At 33.0% G+C, this 19,566-nt stretch overlaps 1 protein-coding gene across 1 annotated transcript; it reads right to left on the bottom strand.

Annotated features, from left to right (window-relative positions):
• Positions 1–220: 220 nt before the first annotated feature.
• LOC111509794 (insulin-like growth factor 1 receptor) lies at positions 221–19,437 on the bottom strand. Its single transcript, XM_074176586.1, has 5 exons — positions 19,133–19,437; positions 18,497–18,636; positions 18,232–18,444; positions 17,912–18,174; positions 221–4,291 (listed from the first exon to the last, which is right to left on the bottom strand). The coding sequence occupies exons 1-5, from the start codon at positions 19,263–19,265 to the stop codon at positions 3,307–3,309; spliced, it is 1,734 nt and encodes a 577-aa protein (XP_074032687.1). The 5' UTR covers positions 19,266–19,437; the 3' UTR covers positions 221–3,306.
• Positions 19,438–19,566: the final 129 nt, after the last annotated feature.

Genomic DNA, 19,566 nt, shown 5'->3' with positions numbered 1-19,566 from the left:
AGGGTAAAGTAGTACCATCTGGTGAAAAATAGCAAATGGTGCCTTCATATGTTACACTATGTTACAGGTCATTTGGACTTTATTGCTGAGCATTCCACTTCAGGAAAATGTTTCATGAAAATTCGTTATTCATCAAAAAATGGATAATTCAAAAATCTAGGGATGTTTTGATCGCACTTGAAATTGAATGAGGGAAGGGGTCCTTGAATGGCATTCACTCATAACTAATTTTTATTTTATATAAAATAATAAATAAATGTACATTATGTCACAGAGTACAAAATATAATTAAAATATTAATAGTAATAGGTACTTATTAGTAATGTAATTTTCAATGTGTCTACAAAGTACAGGCATATTAAAAGGAACTCTGACTCTTGCCAAAACACAATACATACACACTGGACAATAATGATTTAAAATTAAAATAAAATCAATATGTGTATTCAAGTACACAAATATTAATAAAATAACATAAATACAGTACATAAATATCACTATCTTTGGTAATTTCATCTTAAAACTACTTTACAATGAGTCATATTGTTCAAATATGTCTCTTGCTGAACAAAAAATCAGTTCTTTTATAGGAATACTTTTATATACTTATATAACCAACAAATACAAAGTGTTTGTACAAAAAAATCACTCTGATTTTCTTTATGTGCATGTTGGTCCAAAAAAAAAATATACTTGATATATTTCACAAGTCAACAGTTTCATAAATAAAAATAATATTAATAATTTACTTAAATTTTTAAAAGGAATTTAAACATAGTTTTAGTTCCGTTTCAATGATCACAGAAATTGGCACTGTTTGTCACTGGGTCAACAGTGTCATAAATAAAAATAATAATAATTTACTTGAATTTTGAAAAGGAATTTAAACGTAGTTTAAGTTCCTTTTCAGTGTTCACAGAAATTGGCACTGTTTGTACAAAAAAGTCACTCTGAGTTTCTTTACTTGCATATTAGTCGAAAATAAATATAAATTTAAAACATTTCACAAGCTTGGGTCAACAGTGTCATAAATAAAAATAATAATTTACTTGAATTTTGAAAAGGAATTTAAATAGTTTGAGAAATTGGCACTGGTTGTACAAAAAATCACTGAGTTTCTTTATTTGCATATTGTTCGAAAATAAACATAAACTTGAAATGTTTCGCAAGCTTGGTCAACAGTGTCATAAATAAAAATAATAATAATAATTTACTTGAATTTTTAAAATGAACTCAAACATAGTTCAAGTTCCTTTTCAGTGATCACATAAATTGGCACTGTTTGTACAAAAAAGTCACTCTGAGTTTTTTTACTTGCATATTAGTCGAAAATAAATATAAACTTGAAACATTTCACAAGCTTGGGTCAACAGTGTCATAAATAAAAATAATAATAATAATAATTTACTTGAATTTTTAAAATGAACTTAAACATAGTTCAAGTTCCTTTTCAGTGTTCACATAAATTGGCACTGTTTGTACAAAAAAGTCACTCTGAGTTTCTTTACTGGCATATTGGTCGAAAATAAATATAAACTTGATACATTTCACAAGTCAACAGTTTCATAAATAAATATAATATTAATAATTTACTTAAATTTTGAAAAGGAATTCAAACATAGTTGAAGTTCCGTTTCAATGATCACAGAAATTGGCACTGTTTGTACAAAAAAGTCACTCTGAGTTTCTTTACTTGCATATTAGTCGAAAATAAATATAAACTCGAAACATTTCACAAGCTTGTGTCAACTGTGTCATAAACAAAAATATTAATAATAATTTACTTGAATTTTTAAAATGAACTTAAAAATAGTTCAAATTCCTTTTCAGTGTTCAAATAAATTGGCACTGTTTGTACAAAAAAGTCACTCTGAGTTTCTTTACTTGCATATTAGTCGAAAATAAATATAAACTCGAAACATTTCACAAGCTTGTGTCAACAGTGTCATAAATAAAAATAATAATAATAATTTACTTGAATTTTTAAAATGAACTTAAACATAGTTCAAGTTCCTTTTAAGTGTTCACAGAAATTGGCACCGTTTGTACAAAAAAGTCACTCTAAGTTTCTTTACTTGCATATTAGTCGAAAATAAATATAAACTTGAAACATTTCACAAGCTTGGGTCAACAGTGTCATAAATAAAAATAATAATAATAATTTACTTGAATTTTTAAAATGAACTTAAACATAGTTCAAGTTCCTTTTCAGTGTTCACAGAAATTGGCACCGTTTGTACAAAAAAGTTACTCTGAGTTTCTTTACTGGCATATTGGTCGAAAATAAATATAAACTTGAAACATTTCACAAGCTTGGGTCAACAGTGTCATAAATAAAAATAATAATAATAATTTACTTGAATTTTTAAAAGGAACTCGAACATAGTTTAAGTTCCGTTTCAATGATCACAGAAATTGGCACCGTTTGTACAAAAAAGTCACTCTGAGTTTCTTTACTTGCATATTAGTCGAAAATAAATATAAACTTAAAACATTTCACAAGCTTGGGTCAACAGTGTCATAAATAAAAATGATATTAATAATTTACTTGAATTTTGAAAAGTAATTTAAACATAGTTTAAGAAATTGGCATTGTTTGTACACAAAAGTCACTCTGAGTTTCTTTATTTGCATATTGTTCGAAAATAAATATAAACTTGAAACATTTCACGAACTTGGGTCAACAGTGTCATAAATAAAAATAATAATAATAATTTACTTGAATTTTTAAAAGGAACTCAAACATAGTTCAAGTTCCTTTTCAGTGTTCACAGAAATTGACACTGTTTGTACACAAAAGTCACTCTGAGTTTCTTTACTTGCATATTAGTCGAAAATAAATATAAACTTAAAACATTTCACAAGCTTGGGTCAACAGTGTCATAAATAAAAATGATATTAATAATTTACTTGAATTTCGAAAAGTAATTTAAACATAGTTTAAGAAATTGGCACTGTTTGTACAAAAAAGTCACTCTGAGTTTCTTTATTTGCATATTGTTCGAAAATAAATATAAACTTGAAACATTTCACAAGCTTGGGTCAACAGTGTCATAAATAAAAATAATAATAATAATTTACTTGAATTTTTAAAAGGAACTCAAACATAGTTCAAGTTCCTTTTCAGTGTTCACAGAAATTGACACTGTTTGTACACAAAAGTCACTCTGAGTTTCTTTACTTGCATATTGGCCGAAAATAAACATAAACTTGAAATGTTTCGCAAGCTTGGTCAACAGTGTCAAAAAAATGAGTCAATTTTCTGTAAGACTATACCACATTAGTGCATTGGAGAATTATATCTGGCTAGCGTTGGGTTATTGCCGCTCCATTAGTAGGACACCCACTCTCATATCCGTTGGCAGTTGCTATTACACCAACACCGCTCTCAGATATGCTGGGGAATTGATGATGGATGTCGATATCTAACTCACCCGAATCTTGCGAATGTGAAGGAGTATACCCTTCAAGTGTCTCAGCGACTCTACATAGGGGTGTTGCTTGGCCATCCTGCCTCGCCGAAGAGGTGGATCGCCATGCTCTTGCCTCAACTCCTGCGGGACTATGGTAAAAGCTTACCTTCGAAAATTTCGAACTCGCATCATCCAACAGCAACTGGCAAAGTTTCAAAAATGATGGTCTAGAAGTCGGCTTATGTTGCCAGCAATATCTCATCAAGGTATACAATTTATCCGGACATCTTTCAGGCCTTTCCATCACTCCTCCGTCAATAACATATCGCAGCACTTGATCGTTTGACAGACCCTGGTATGGTTGTGATGCGAGAGTTGCCATTTCCCAGAGGACAACACCGTAGCTCCACACATCACTACTGTACGTGAACACGCTATCTTTGAGACTTTCAGGGGCCATCCATCTGACGGGTAACAGGCCCTTTGTCCCTTTTCGATAATAGTCAGTCTCGTAAATATCTCTGGTCATTCCAAAGTCCCCAATTTTAACAGTCAAATCTTCGGAAACCATGCAGTTTCTTGCAGCCAAATCTCGATGTACAAATTTTTTTGCCGATAAATACGCCATGCCATCAGCTATTTCAATAGCCATTTGTAAAATTTGTTTCAGAGATGGAGGATGCTTGATGAGACCGGGATTATGATTTTCCACGTCTGTTCGGTGTGATCGAAGATACGACTTCAGATCTCCATTTGCCATCAGTTCCATTATTACCAAAGTAGGCTGCCCTTGAGACACTACTCCCAGTAACCTCACGACATGTGCTGCATCGAATGCCTTCATCACAGATGCTTCATACAGAAATTCAAGTCTCTCTCTGTGAAAAAAAAAACAAACATTTAGATTCTTCGTAATAATATGTAGAACTATACTAAAACCAATAATGATTGAGAGTAGAAGTAAGCCCAGTTGACAGCAAATCGGGGGCGTGCTTATTAATTTTTGAGAGGGTTAAGAATGAAAGTAAAATTCTTAGTACAATTAGTTAAAATATTCATACACATTTTTTATTTATTTCATTGAAACTTTGCAATATCGTAATTTACCTAATCGTTGTATTCATTAGGTGGGCCTTATGAAAACGGAGTAATAATCGTGATAATTATAGTAGGTACCAAATAAATTAACAATATTAATAAAAAACACAATATATATATATATATATATATATATATATATATATATATATATATATATATATATATATATATATATATATATATATATAACTTTTTTTCACTATTGGGTTGCAGCAATTGATAAGTGTTAGCTTTCGAGTAACTTAAACTTATCGTCAGGGGTACTAGAAAATACAAATTACAAATTTTTGATAATAGAATATAATATAAATGTAAATGTACAAATTTTTGTCTTATCTTCAACCTCAGATTCGTCACTGTTGCTACCGCTATCATCAAAGTGAATTATGATTGGTTCAATATTGTGTTCAATACGGTTGTCTATGTCCCAAATTTTTTGCTCCTCTTTTAAAACATGCTGCATGCATTTCTTCCAGTCTTCTGCAGAAACAGTTCGAATAGCTTCTTGTAGGTGATGTTGCACGTCCACTAATTTAAATGTTCTGTTTTCTCGTGCCACATATCCTTTCACTTGCGCCCAGATTAATTCTATTGGGTTTAATTCGCAGTGGTATGGTGGTAACCTCAAAACTGTAATTCCACGACTTAACGCCATTTCATCCACTGCGAATTTTTTATATTTGTCTGTATGTAATTTTGTTAGCTGAAGTAGTTCTGCCTTTAAACTATCTTTGTTATATTGGATGTTCTTATTAATTAACCATTCTTGAATTGCTGCTTTTTTCCATGATTGTTTCGGTAATGGTTCTAAATGTCGACTATGGTATGGGGCATTGTCCATGACGATGACAGACCCAGGTTCCACAAGTTGAATGGTGCCTTCAAACCATTTTTCAAACACCTCCGCATTCATCTCTTCATGATAGTCGCCTGTTTTCTTAGATTTAAATATTAATTCACCATTTGGTAAAAATCCACTGTCGCTTCCTATATGCGTAACTATCAGACGACTACCTTTTTCAGATGGCTGTTTTAACCCAACTGACAAACCTTCAATAAAGGCTTGTCGTGCACTTGTTATATTACCATCCTGCCATACTTTTTTGACCATATGTCCTTGGTTAACCCATGTCTCGTCCATGAAGTACAATTTTTTTTGAGCTTCCGAAATTCGTCAATTTTTCTTAGATAGTTTCTTCTTCATGCTATTATTTCTTGACGTTCAATGAGAATGCTTTTCCTGTCAACTTTTCCGTACGTAAATTTCATTTCGTGTACAAGTTTCCTAAAAGTTTCTTTACCCATTTTTGGGACGAATTCATGATCGCTAAGTGCCTCCAGAACTGTTTGTAGTGTGGGCAGCTCATTTCTGAAAAAGCTGTGAATAGTTCTGCGCGTATACTGGTTTTGGCTTCTTCATCAACTGTGATTTTTTTTCGTCCGCTACTTAGTATTTTGTAAATCGATGGTATAACCGGTACACCGGTATAATCAGAGCACATATCAACTAATTCATCTTTTGTAATTGTGGAACTTAATGATGTAGAAATGCCCGGTTGGTTATTCGGAGGTACACACGTAGAATTGCAGCACATATGCATAAAGTCGTCTTTTGGTGGCTGATGATCTCTTTCAAGACAGTGAAATACTCGCAGTACAATTTGTTTTTCTCTTACTGACCGAGACTCCGACCGTTTTACCTTTTTCGACGTGGAAGGCCCGACCATGTCTCCCATTTTTTGAGTAGTTTGAGAACGGTGTAGAAATATAATTATGTAACGCTTAAACACTTATTAGCACTATTATTTTCACCAATTGTTATCACAACACGTCGATTGCTGACTAACTTAACTGTAAAACGTACAATTCACGCTGTATAATTCACAAACCAATGATACGCTCATGGCTGCAAGTACATTAGTGAGGACTGCAACGATGAGATGGAAGTTACGGTAAAGTGACAAAGACAGAAATATCGTTGCGTACAGCGCTGCCACTAGTTGAAATAAATATCTAACACTATACAGAAAATAATGAATTTTAACTGATCAGTAATCAGGAAATGTATAAGTATTCCTCATTACAAGCTCATTACTGATTTTTGTCATAAATAATACCTTTTAATCGTACTAGTATTGTGTATTATCTATAATATGCCACAACCTACAACTGTACTGCTTACTATATTTTGATTCTGCTATAAACTGGTAACGTAAAATTTAGATATGACAACGCGCTTTACTCTCAATCATTATTGGTTTTACTATAGTAGTATTATTTATACAAGTAATATGTTTCCATTGTGCCAAAACACAATATATGCATTAGATAGATAGATAGATATCCTTTATAAGTTCTTTGTAATCAAAAACCTTTTCAGGTGCGAAACATGTCAATTATAGTAAACATTATAGAAGTAGTAGAAAATCAGTTTTTTATCGACCTTTTTTTTGGGTAATGGTTACCTTCCACAATCTGAAAAAATATAAAAATTATAATGGAGAACTTTATACAAGTGTAGAAGGGCAAACTTTTTAGTTTACCCCGATAAGTTACTGCGTAAAAATCAAAGTATTTTTCACAAAGAAAAATCTTCTATTTATCAGTAACTTGTCGTATTTCACAATTTTGCCTATCAAAAAAATATTAAAAAATTATACTTATCTTTTACGTTTCGGAGGCCAAAATCTGCCTCCGTCTTCAGAAATTGATAAAAATTCGAATAAATATGCAGTTATTCCTTTTTTGAGAGCTTATTTCTTTACTTCTTCGACAGATGTCAAAGAAGTTTTGAAATATGAAATTATGTCAATGTTGTTGATTGATAACTGACAACTGGATAGTGGCGAAATGGCAACAAACTGATATCGGAGAGTACCTTGTATTACATCGAATATTTCAGTTGTCAATCAACAACATTGACATAATTTCATATTTCAAAACTTCTTTGACATCTGTCGAAGAAGTAAAGAAATAAGCTCTCAAAAAAGGAATAACTGCATATTTATTCGAATTTTTATCAATTTCTGAAGACGGAGGCAGATTTTGGCCTCCGAAACGTAAAAGATAAGTATAATTTTTTAATATTTTTTTGATAGGCAAAATTGTGAAATACGACAAGTTACTGATATATAGAAGATTTTTCTTTGTGAAAAATACTTTGATTTTTACGCAGTAACTTATCGGGGTAAACTAAAAAGTTTGCCCTTCTACACTTGTATAAAGTTCTCCATTATAATTTTTATATTCTTTCAGATTGTGGAAGGTAACCATTACCCAAAAAAAAGGTCGATAAAAAACTGATTTTTTCCTCCACAAAAAATGACTTTCGTTGAATATAGTAGAAAATCATGAGACAGTATCATTAATATTGGTTAAGAATATAATAGAATATTTTATTGGTGTTAAAATAAACAAACAAGTTTTTACACAGGTCAATACAGCACAGTTGAAGAAATATAACTCATAAATTATATAAAATATACAGCGTGACTCACGGTTGATGGTAGGTTAGACGTTTCTGGAAAACGCAAAGCATGATTTTTCTGAAAATTTCACCTCTCACATTTCCTTACCTGTTCTATCGATCTAAAATATTTTCAGCATTGCGGCGTTGCCATTTCCATCAAAAAGTCCTAGCAACTTCTTTTTTTTTATTGAAACACCCCGTATATTAATACATTTTTGGAATCGCTCTGGTGTTTCAATACTTTTTTGTCAATAATGTCCTCTATCTGTTTTCGAGATGAAAAATAAATTGTGCTAAATATGGTCCAAAACAGAGCCTTAATTGAAATTAAGTACATCAGTACTCTCAATTCATGAAAAGTTGATATTTTGATGATAGTTTGGACAAACTCGAAATATTCAAATAACACCAAGAAATCGACTCCATATCATACAGGGCGTGCTAAAATCACTATTATTTCCATTGTGCATAAAAGTAGTCGAAAGTCCATTTTTTCAAATGAAACCCCCTGTATATTACTCGGTAAATTGAAAGATGGTGAAAAATGCTTCAAGATGATATATCATGTCCCTATACCTAAATCGTCAAGTTTTTTCAATAAAGTTGCTTCTTCTAGAAACATTTTTTTTTATTTGGATTTAGGTAGCAGTGGAATTATCAAGCTTATAGCAGTTCGTTTACTTTTTATAAGTAATTGATAAATGGTTATTGACGGTGTTTTAAAAAATCACCAAAAATGAATGCAAATATTGATTATTCAAACAAAGTTCTTATGAAATTATTTATTATACACGGACAGTGTGATCAAATCATTGCCAGAACTTGTAGAAAATTCAACCAAATGTATCCTGAATTAACACCAATGAACGAAGGGAAGTTTGTAAGATTACAAAATAATTTCCTTAACTATGGCTCCATGTTAAAAGCGTCTTCAACATTACCAAAACCTGTTACTTTTCAAATGAGGACAATACTGTTAACGTTTTGGCATATTTTTATGCATATCCAGAAGCTTCCATTCGCAGTGCAGAAAAAGATTTAGGTGTATCACATGCTTCAGTACAACGAATTTTGAAAAATCACGGAATGCATCCGTATAAATTTACCAAAGTTCAAGCTCTAAAAGCAGAAGACTTCGAACGTAGAATGCATTTTTGTGAATTCCTTTTGATTCATACACAGGAAGATCGGGAATTTTTGTCAAAAATAATTTGGAGTGACGAATCAAAATTTACGGGGGATGGTATTTTCAATAGAAGGAATAAACATTTTTGGGCTGATCATAATCCTCATGTTACGAAAGAAATGGGTTTTCAAGAAAAATTTTACGTGAATGTTTTCTGTATTCTGAAGAACAATAAAATTAGCTTTTTTATTTATGAAGACACACTGAATGCAGAGAGATATTTCCAAATATTAGGGACGACTGTAACCGATTTTCTGGAAAATTTACCTTTAGAGGAGTATAGGAATTCGTGGTTTCAACTGGACGGAGCGCCAGCTCATTCCACCCAGAAAGTTTCCAGGAAACTTGACGAACTCTTCGACGATCTTTGGTTTAGGCGTTTAGGGCCGTGGGATTGGCCACCGAGATCACCCGATCTCACGCCACTCAACTTTTTTATGGGGTATTTTAAAAGAAAGGGTATACAGTACTCCAGTGCCTACCAAAGAAGAATTGCGACGGCGAATAGTGCGGAGTATTGAAGATCTGGATCCCCAGGAAATTGAAAAAGCAACCACAAGTCGCGTACAAAAAAACATTTTGAAGTGTTTAGAATGTAATGGACAACATTTTCAGCATTTATTGTGAAAGTGTGATATTTTGTTAACAATTTTGTTATATATATATTGATATACCCAATGATTTAAACAAATATTATATCAATAGCATTAAGGACATAATTGAAAATATTGACAAAAGTATACCAAAATATCCTGTCACAACTCGGAATTAAGCAGAATAATACATAGAAATACATAGAATACACAGAAATACATAGAAAATAATGAACAACCTTCTAAATAAACTGATTATAATCTTGAAAAGTGAAACTTGTGCCAAAGTATATGAATTGAATAAAATTATTCAGAAATGATTTGTATATCGTGATTTATTGAAATTTATTATATCATGGAAAATTTTTCGTGAAGTCCCTATTTTCCATTCTTTAATTTTATTTTTATATGAAAAAAAAAGATTTGGATTTTTTTATATAATGATGCAGCTTATCTAATATATAATGAATTATATACATGTAATTATTTGAGATATCATTTTCTTCAGTCTATTTTTTAAAGAATATGTTAATTCATTTCTTGTATCATACTCATGATACTCATATTTTTATACATGTAAATCAAAAGATTATGAAAATATAATTGACATATACCCATTTTTTCACTAATTTTGAAAAGATGTTCATTTAAAAAATCATATTTTTTATTGCAGATTATATTTTTAGAACAAATGTTTGTCAATCATTATGTGCAAGTACTTGATACAGTCAGTCTCAAAGATTTCAATACTCTCACTAATATTGATTGGATCTAATTTTGGTGAAAAACTTTGGCAAGAACTGTCAGTCAAATTTTTTGTTTTTCAAAATTTATCGTTAATAAATTACTAATACTTGATAATTTTGAAATCTACTTCCACACTTACTTTTAAATTATACCACCTATTAGGGGTATGTGAAATTACCGTATCATCTGCAAAATATTGAATAATAATAATAATAATATTTTATTGCTTCTTCTAGATCATAACTCAATGATATAGAACAAGTCAGTGTAATATGATATAAATAAACTTAAAAAAAAATATGTATACATAGGATATGAACAGTTATGTAAAATTATATATTAAAACTTATAACTAGGTAAAATTATAATATATTAACATCCCTAGATGACAATCTCAATTCTTCAGTTATATTGATAAGTCATTTATAAACTCTTTAATGGAGTAGTAGGCTTTATCAATCAGAAAGTTTTTTGGGAACGGTTTAAATTTTCTTAGTGACATTTTTCTAACATGATTCGGCAATTTGTTAAATAGCCTGATACCCACGAAAATTGGACTTGATTCTGATCTAGCCAGTCTATGATTTGGTATTTCTAACAATGTTGAATTTCCTATGCCGTAATTATTTTTGTTTAAGAAGGTAAAAGGTCGCTGATCCGATTTTACAAAAATCAACAGCTGGTACATATAAATAAATGCATGTGAGAGTTAATATTCTCAAAACTTTGAATAGACATCTGCAGCTAGTACGTCTATTTACACTCTGAATGTTTCGACAGCTTTCTTCTGTAAAATAAATACCGTTTGTGCCTCACGTGATAGGCCCCAAGCTACTATACTATATGAGATTGTTGAGTGTAATTGGGCATGATAGTACATGAGTACCACCGACTTATCTATAATTTTACTGAGTTGATAGATACAGTAACACATAGGCGATATTTTTTACATATTTCATTAATATGTTGATTCCATTTACAATCTTTAGTGAGAGTAAGTCCTAGAAATTTTATTGAATTCACCTGTTTCATTAAACCGTGCTGTGATTTCAACAGTAAACTGTGATCATGACCATTTGGGGCATAACTAAATCTTAGGAAGGATGATTTTTTTATCATTGCAGATTAATTTATTGCTAGAAAACCAATCCTGGGCTTTTAAAATTTCCCTGTGAGCCAGGTCTACTGTGGATGTAACATTCTTACCACTAACCAGTAGTGTAGTGTCATCCGCTTACATTACAAAATTTCCTTCAAAGTCATTGACATAAATTATTTAAAGTAGAGGTCCCAAAATAGAGCCTTGTGGTACTCCAATAGTATACTTTAAACGTTTAGATTGATACTGATCTATATCGACGTATTGTGTTCGATTTTGGAGATAACTTTCAAACCATCTACGTGAGTTTCCCCTAAAACCATACTTTTCCAATTTGTCTAGTAGAATTCTGTGGTCTACAAGATCAAATGCCTTACTTAGATCTAAGAAAATACCCAGAGTTCGATTACCCATATCTAGACTATTATATAGCTCTTTTAGTAGTTTTATTATAGCTTGTGTTGTTGAACGTCCCTTTCTAAAACCAAATTGATTTTCATTGAATAGCTTATGAAGATCAAAGATCGGAACGACTGAATTTGACACCCATTTTTCATAAACCTTTGCAAAAGCACTGGGGACAGTAATGGGCCTGTAATTTTTAACTTGGGGTTTATTTCCATTTTTATGTATAGGTTTTATTTTTCCAATTTTTAAGCTATCTGGGTAAATACCTTCTTCCAACGAGCAGTTGATGGCAAAAGTTAGTGGGCCTGCAATAAATGACGAACACTTTTTTAAAAGATTGGGACCTATTTCATCATTACCAGTAGATTGAGAGGCTTTTAGGTTTTTGATTATATCATTTATTTCTGGTTCTGTTGTTGGTTTAAATGAAAAAGTAGAAGGATTGAAGTATCTAAGTGTAGGTTCTTCTGATGATTCTTCAACATTGCTAGCCAGTAGTGTGGGTATGGTATTAAAATATTCAACAAAGTGATTTGCTACATTCTGGGGTGCCTGTACAATATTGTTATCAATAGTTAAGTGAATTTTCCCTTCAGTTTGCATATAAAATGAGTCATTGATGTAAATATTGAACTGAACAGGACTTCTTAATGCAAAACAAATTTTAATCTTTGTTTGAAGGTGATTGACAATGTTTCGTGATGAATTTCACTAGTTCGGACTTCCATTGTCTATTATATAAAATGATTTGAAATCCCTGAAACAAGTAAAAAAGAATAATTAAAAAAGAATAGTTGAAAATAACAATTATATTAAGCAACAATAAACCTGAAATGAAATGATAGTAAAATAACCTACAAGTAAAAATATAATAATTGAATAAATAAAAATTAAAGGAATGCAAAAAGAAAATAATAAAAATAAAAAGTGTAGAGATTCCAAGTCACGTTAGTTCACGACGTTTCGATTGTTGGTATCTACAATCGTCTTCGGGTGATGACTGGACTGATTCCTCCGAGAGATGACTATTTTATAGGTCGTTGAAATACTTTCACTTTCTCTACTTTCCATTTTCCGCTTCACTGATTCCGTGAGAGATGACCGATTTGGCGGGAGTTGGTCATTTCTCGTTTGATGATGGGTTTCCATATGTTTCGTATATCTACGCTGGCCTGGCTGAATACGTTGTTGGACAACATGTATGCGGCTTCCTTAAATTTTCTCCTGAACCAATGTTCCTCTCTGTGCAAGATCTCAGCTTGGGACCACTCGATGTTGTGTTGATGGGTCCAAACATGGTCTGCTATTCCTGATTTGCTGGTTTCTCCTCGCTGTGTGTGCTTCTTGTGCTCGGCAATGCGAATATTCAATGGCCTCTTAGTTTCACCAATATAGGATTTTCCGCACTCACAGGGTATTCGGTAAATGCAATTCTTGGAATCGCAGTCTGCGTTTGGGGGCCTGGTTTTTGTGAGGCTGCTACGGATAGTGTTACCGGATCTAAAACAGGTTCTAATGTTGTACTTGGAACCAATTCTTCTTATCCTCTCCGATAATCCTCTGATGTAGGGAAGTGCAAGCACTGGTTGTGACGGCTTCTCTTCCTTGCGAGGCTCCTGCTGTCTTTTGGCCAAAGTCTTTTCTACCATCGCTTTGGAGTATCCATTCCGCTGAAGATCACTTTTGATGATGTCTAGTTCCTTCTCGAGACCTTCCTTTGTATTACAAAGCCCAAAAGCACGGTCTAATAGAGTCTTGATGATTCCTCTTTTTGTCGATTGATGGTGGTTGGATTCGTGGTTCAGATACTGTCCCGTATGAGTGGGTTTTCGGTATACAGATGTTTCCCACTTAGTGTCGGTCCTCTTCACCAAAACGTCTAAGAATGGCAATTCATTGTGGATTTCCTTCTCCATTGTGAAAGTGATGGAAGGTCTCACGCTGTTGATGTGTTTCAGAAAGGCGTCTAGTTCAGTATTCCCATGGTTCCATATTATGAAGGTGTCGTCAACATATCTCAACCAGACTCGAGGTTTCTTGTGGGCTTCTTCAATGGCCAGAGTTTCAAACCACTCCATATATATGTTGGCTATGACTGGTGAAAGTGGCGATCCCATTGGCAGTCCCTCATCTTGTGTAAAGAATTCGTCCTTCAGTTGGAAATAACAGTTTCGTACACAGCATCCTAGTAATTCCATAATTACTTCTATAGGTAGATTCGTTCTCTCTTTCAGGTTCCCGTCTTCGGATAGCTTTCTCTGTATGATTTGGAGTGCTTCTTCGACCGGAACGTTGGTGTAAAGGCTTTCCACGTCGAAACTAATTAGTTGATCTTCCTGTGTGACTTCAATTGACCCTAGTAGTTCGACAAAATGTCTTGAATTCTTCACAAAAGACGATGTTTTCCCTTGTAATGGTTGTATTAAGGGAAGTAAAAATCTAGACAAGTTTTGAGTAGCCGAATCTCTGGAGCTGATGATCGGTCTAAGCGGAACGTCCTTCTTGTGGATTTTGGGTAGACCATACAAGTGAGGGGGCTTACTGTGGTGCGGTGTTAGGCATGATCTTTCCTTGTCCGAAAAATAGACTTGGTGTTTTTTCAAAATCTGGTACAACTGGAACAACAAGGAAAGATCATGCCTAACACCGCACCACAGTAAGCCCCCTCACTTGTATGGTCTACCCAAAATCCACAAGAAGGACGTTCCGCTTAGACCGATCATCAGCTCCAGAGATTCGGCTACTCAAAACTTGTCTAGATTTTTACTTCCTTAATACAACCATTACAAGGGAAAACATCGTCTTTTGTGAAGAATTCAAGACATTTTGTCGAACTACTAGGGTCAATTGAAGTCACACAGGAAGATCAACTAATTAGTTTCGACGTGGAAAGCCTTTACACCAACGTTCCGGTCGAAGAAGCACTCCAAATCATACAGAGAAAGCTATCCGAAGACGGGAACCTGAAAGAGAGAACGAATCTACCTATAGAAGTAATTATGGAATTACTAGGATGCTGTGTACGAAACTGTTATTTCCAACTGAAGGACGAATTCTTTACACAAGATGAGGGACTGCCAATGGGATCGCCACTTTCACCAGTCATAGCCAACATATATATGGAGTGGTTTGAAACTCTGGCCATTGAAGAAGCCCACAAGAAACCTCGAGTCTGGTTGAGATATGTTGACGACACCTTCATAATATGGAACCATGGGAATACTGAACTAGACGCCTTTCTGAAACACATCAACAGCGTGAGACCTTCCATCACTTTCACAATGGAGAAGGAAATCCACAATGAATTGCCATTCTTAGACGTTTTGGTGAAGAGGACCGACACTAAGTGGGAAACATCTGTATACCGAAAACCCACTCATACGGGACAGTATCTGAACCACGAATCCAACCACCATCAATCGACAAAAACAGGAATCATCAAGACTCTATTAGACCGTGCTTTTGGGCTTTGTAATACAAAGGAAGGTCTCGAGAAGGAACTAGACATCATCAAAAGTGATCTTCAGCGGAATGGATACTCCAAAGCGATGGTAGAAAAGACTTTGGCCAAAAGACAGCAGGAGCCTCGCAAGGAAGAGAAGCCGTCACAACCAGTGCTTGCACTTCCCTACATCAGAGGATTATCGGAGAGGATAAGAAGAATTGGTTCCAAGTACAACATTAGAACCTGTTTTAGATCCGGTAACACTATCCGTAGCAGCCTCACAAAAACCAGGCCCCCAAACGCAGACTGCGATTCCAAGAATTGCATTTACCGAATACCCTGTGAGTGCGGAAAATCGTATATTGGTGAAACTAAGAGGCCATTGAATATTCGCATTGCCGAGCACAAGAAGCACACACAGCGAGGAGAAACCAGCAAATCAGGAATAGCAGACCATGTTTGGACCCATCAACACAACATCGAGTGGTCCCAAGCTGAGATCTTGCACAGAGAGGAACATTGGTTCAGGAGAAAATTTAAGGAAGCCGCATACATGTTGTCCAACAACGTATTCAGCCAGGCCAGCGTAGATATACGAAACATATGGAAACCCATCATCAAACGAGAAATGACCAACTCCCGCCAAATCGGTCATCTCTCACGGAATCAGTGAAGCGGAAAATGGAAAGTAGAGAAAGTGAAAGTATTTCAACGACCTATAAAATAGTCATCTCTCGGAGGAATCAGTCCAGTCATCACCCGAAGACGATTGTAGATACCAACAATCGAAACGTCGTGAACTAACGTGACTTGGAATCTCTACACTTTTTATTTTTATTATTTTCTTTTTGCATTCCTTTAATTTTTATTTATTCAATTATTATATTTTTACTTGTAGGTTATTTTACTATCATTTCATTTCAGGTTTATTGTTGCTTAATATAATTGTTATTTTCAACTATTCTTTTTTAATTATTCTTTTTTACTTGTTTCAGGGATTTCAAATCATTTTATATAATAGACAATGGAAGTCCGAACTAGTGAAATTCAAATTTTAATCTGCTTTGTGTTTTGTACCTTGATGTATTTTATTTTATTTTTTAAACTTTGGTGTAGGTGTACTGACAATTTGGAAACCTGTGTGGGTCAAATGAAAATAAACATTATTATTACATTTTTGCACCAACTGTGCTAACAAAAATCATAATGATCAATTTTTTTTAAAACATTTTTTTCTTTCTGACGTTTCGAATGAATTAAATTCTTCTTCAGGGCTCTGTAACAATGAATTTTCATAAACATACCTTCCACAAAACTTATAAGACTATTATTGTTTCAATTTCACAAGAAATAATGAGTTTTTAATTGAATTACTCACCGAAAAGTAGTTTTTTCGTGTTGATAATATTACTATTTTAAAAACCATTTGACATATTAGATACATATTTAAAAAAATTGAAAACCATTGCAACAAACAAATTTCCAAGCAACACCAACACAAAACGACATGAATCAAACGAATGGCTTTATCTGTGATTCTGATAAGGTGGTGTCTGTTTTTCCATCCCATGGCAGACAGAAAAAGAATGAAAAAAGGGTAATTATTCTGGTAGTTTACTTATCAAAATGAAATATGCAGTATTAAGGCCATCAACATCTCTTCTGGTGTTAACACTGTTGCATTTTTTGCTCAAAAGTCTTTTGGATACAGGATACACCAATCTATAATGGAATCCAGCAATATAATAAACTTCCTGTTTGCTTCCAAGACTGAATTCAAAAAAGCTTTGAAAAAATCCTATTTGAACATACAGATAACTGTTTAGAAAATAGACTGATTTGAGTATAATTTCACCATGTTGTAGCTTTTAAACAATAGTTACACCAACATGTAGGTGTGGAACTTCATTTTATTCAATTTTATTCTTATTTCATTTTATACTAATATTTTTTGTTTTCAATTTTAAAGTTCATCTTTATATTTTAAAATTTTTGTCTTTATATACATACTTTTTGTTTTTTATTGTTATTTTGGTATTGTTAAAAGTAACTACAAGATTATATTCACCAAAGAATACTTTGTAGGCCATAACACCAGATCTATTCTGATTACTGGCCAATTATATGTTTATAAATAAATAAATAAATGAATAAATAAATATGGTTGAACATCTGAAATAGATGATTAAAATAAAAAAAGTGTCCATATTCTTTTTCATGTTCAACGAGAGCTGTAGGGTTTTTTATATTCAGTTTCTTAGAGTCTCTCGTGTGTTCTAAAACTCGTGTTTTAAGATACCGTCTGGTTTGACCAACATAGTAATTGTGACAGCTTCCACAGTTCAATTTGTACACTATATGGGATTGTATTTCTTGAGTTGGAAAGTAACTGATACTCCGATTATGAAAATGTTAAATATGAATGAAAATATAATGCAAACAGGACATACCTATCAGTAGCATGTTCATTAACCGTCTTAACAGCACATCTCAGTTCAGATTTTCCTCTTATATCATGCGCCAATCCCTCCCAGACCATTCCAAAGCTGCCTTGACCTACTTCCTTGATCAAATCAATTTTTTTTCTTGAAACCTCCCATTCATCTGGTACGTAAACGCTGGAAACGTATGCTGGATTTACAGTTTGAAAAAGTTTTAGACTCTCTCTCTTTTTCTGATGTTTCCTATAAAGCCATCCCAATAAGAGTAAAACCTAGAACAAAGTAATTTGAATTTAGTGCTGTAAGTTATTGAAGCAATTTTTACTTACAGCCAAAAATACAAATAATGTGACACAAACAATGAGAACACTATTTGATGATGGTTCTTCGATATAGAAGTAAATGACTTGCGAATATCCCACACCTGCAGATGAAGACACTTTCACAACTAAGCTATAGTTGCCAGCAAAAAGTGTTGAAATTGTATATACCACTGTTTTATTCTTGCCCTTCGCATTGACACATTCAGAATATGGCCTCGACTGGAAAAATTAAATTGAAATACTGGACTTTGAAGTTACATCGATAACTTACATTTTCGATATCGATATTTTGGTATTCTACAGAATACATGGATATTTGACCATTTGGATCCTCAGGCTGCTCCCATGATATGGTTATACTATTCATACTTTGATTGGTTATCTGGACTTTTCCAATTTTTTCTGCATCAGCTGAAATGACACAAATTATACTACAAAGATATATCAATACTTAATGAAACTTTGACTCATTGATATATTTATATAGTACATAAAATACATGAAACTGAAATGTGATATACATAAGTACAAAGTAATGTACAAACTGATTACGAATCATGATGGCAAACTTTCACTTTTAGTTTTATTCTCAAAAAGTTAAGGGCAATGTAAATGAATTGAATTCATACACCCTTTGAAATAAAAGTATGAATGCTTTCATGTATGTACATGCTGAAAACTCTCTTTAAGTAAAAATAAAAGTATGGTGTATGAAACTGGTGGAACAGATATATAAAAAAATTAATATGAATGTTATAAAATGTGTGTCAATTTATCAGGGTAGAAATTGAATATTTGTTGCATATTGAACTAAAAAGTTGCAAGCAAAAGTTTTTCTAATCATTTTATTATTCTCTTTCTATATGATTCTTAACTAACGTTAGATCACAGTCATATAAATACCCACCTAATTGTTGTTCATGTTCATATTGTCTCAGATTGACCAGACACCATAATGTGAACAGTTTACTCAAAAAAAACATGCCAGAAAGCGATTGACACTTTCTCTGAAAATATTCACAACTCAATGAGTTACTCATTTATTATTCGATTATAACACCACAATTTTTGCAGTTTTGAATATTGATAATATACGAAGCACCAACACAACTTTCCACAATTATATAAAGTAAATTCTGGAAAATTCATACTACACAACTATTCATTTCACTACACAACTATTCAAAAACACGGCTAACGACTACCCACTACCTATTTCAATCCGTAGAATCACAAACAGAGTAGCCACCCGTTATTTCATTTTCGTACTTTGATTCAGACATTTTCGTAATAGATTCAATAAATTTGTAATTATTTAGGTGCGCATTTTATGAGGGAAAA

This window comes from Leptinotarsa decemlineata, unplaced genomic scaffold, assembly GCF_025532065.1.
Source record: "Leptinotarsa decemlineata unplaced genomic scaffold, Ldec_3_MD MMD2_tig00001973_RagTag_RagTag, whole genome shotgun sequence".
Taxonomy (NCBI): domain Eukaryota; kingdom Metazoa; phylum Arthropoda; class Insecta; order Coleoptera; family Chrysomelidae; genus Leptinotarsa; species Leptinotarsa decemlineata.
This window is presented reverse-complemented; position numbering and strand designations above follow the sequence as displayed.

Bases quoted from the DNA above. Each gene is read 5' to 3' on its own strand.
- LOC111509794 (XM_074176586.1), bottom strand. From the start codon at position 19,265: ATGAGTAACTCATTGAGTTGTGAATATTTTCAGAGAAAGTGTCAATCG. The intron at 18,637-19,132 runs GTGGGTATTTAT...GTGTCATTTCAG, and splicing joins TGAACATGAACAACAATTAG to CTGATGCAGAAAAAATTGGA. The intron at 18,445-18,496 runs GTAAGTTATCGA...TAATTTTTCCAG, and splicing joins AAAATATCGATATCGAAAAT to TCGAGGCCATATTCTGAATG.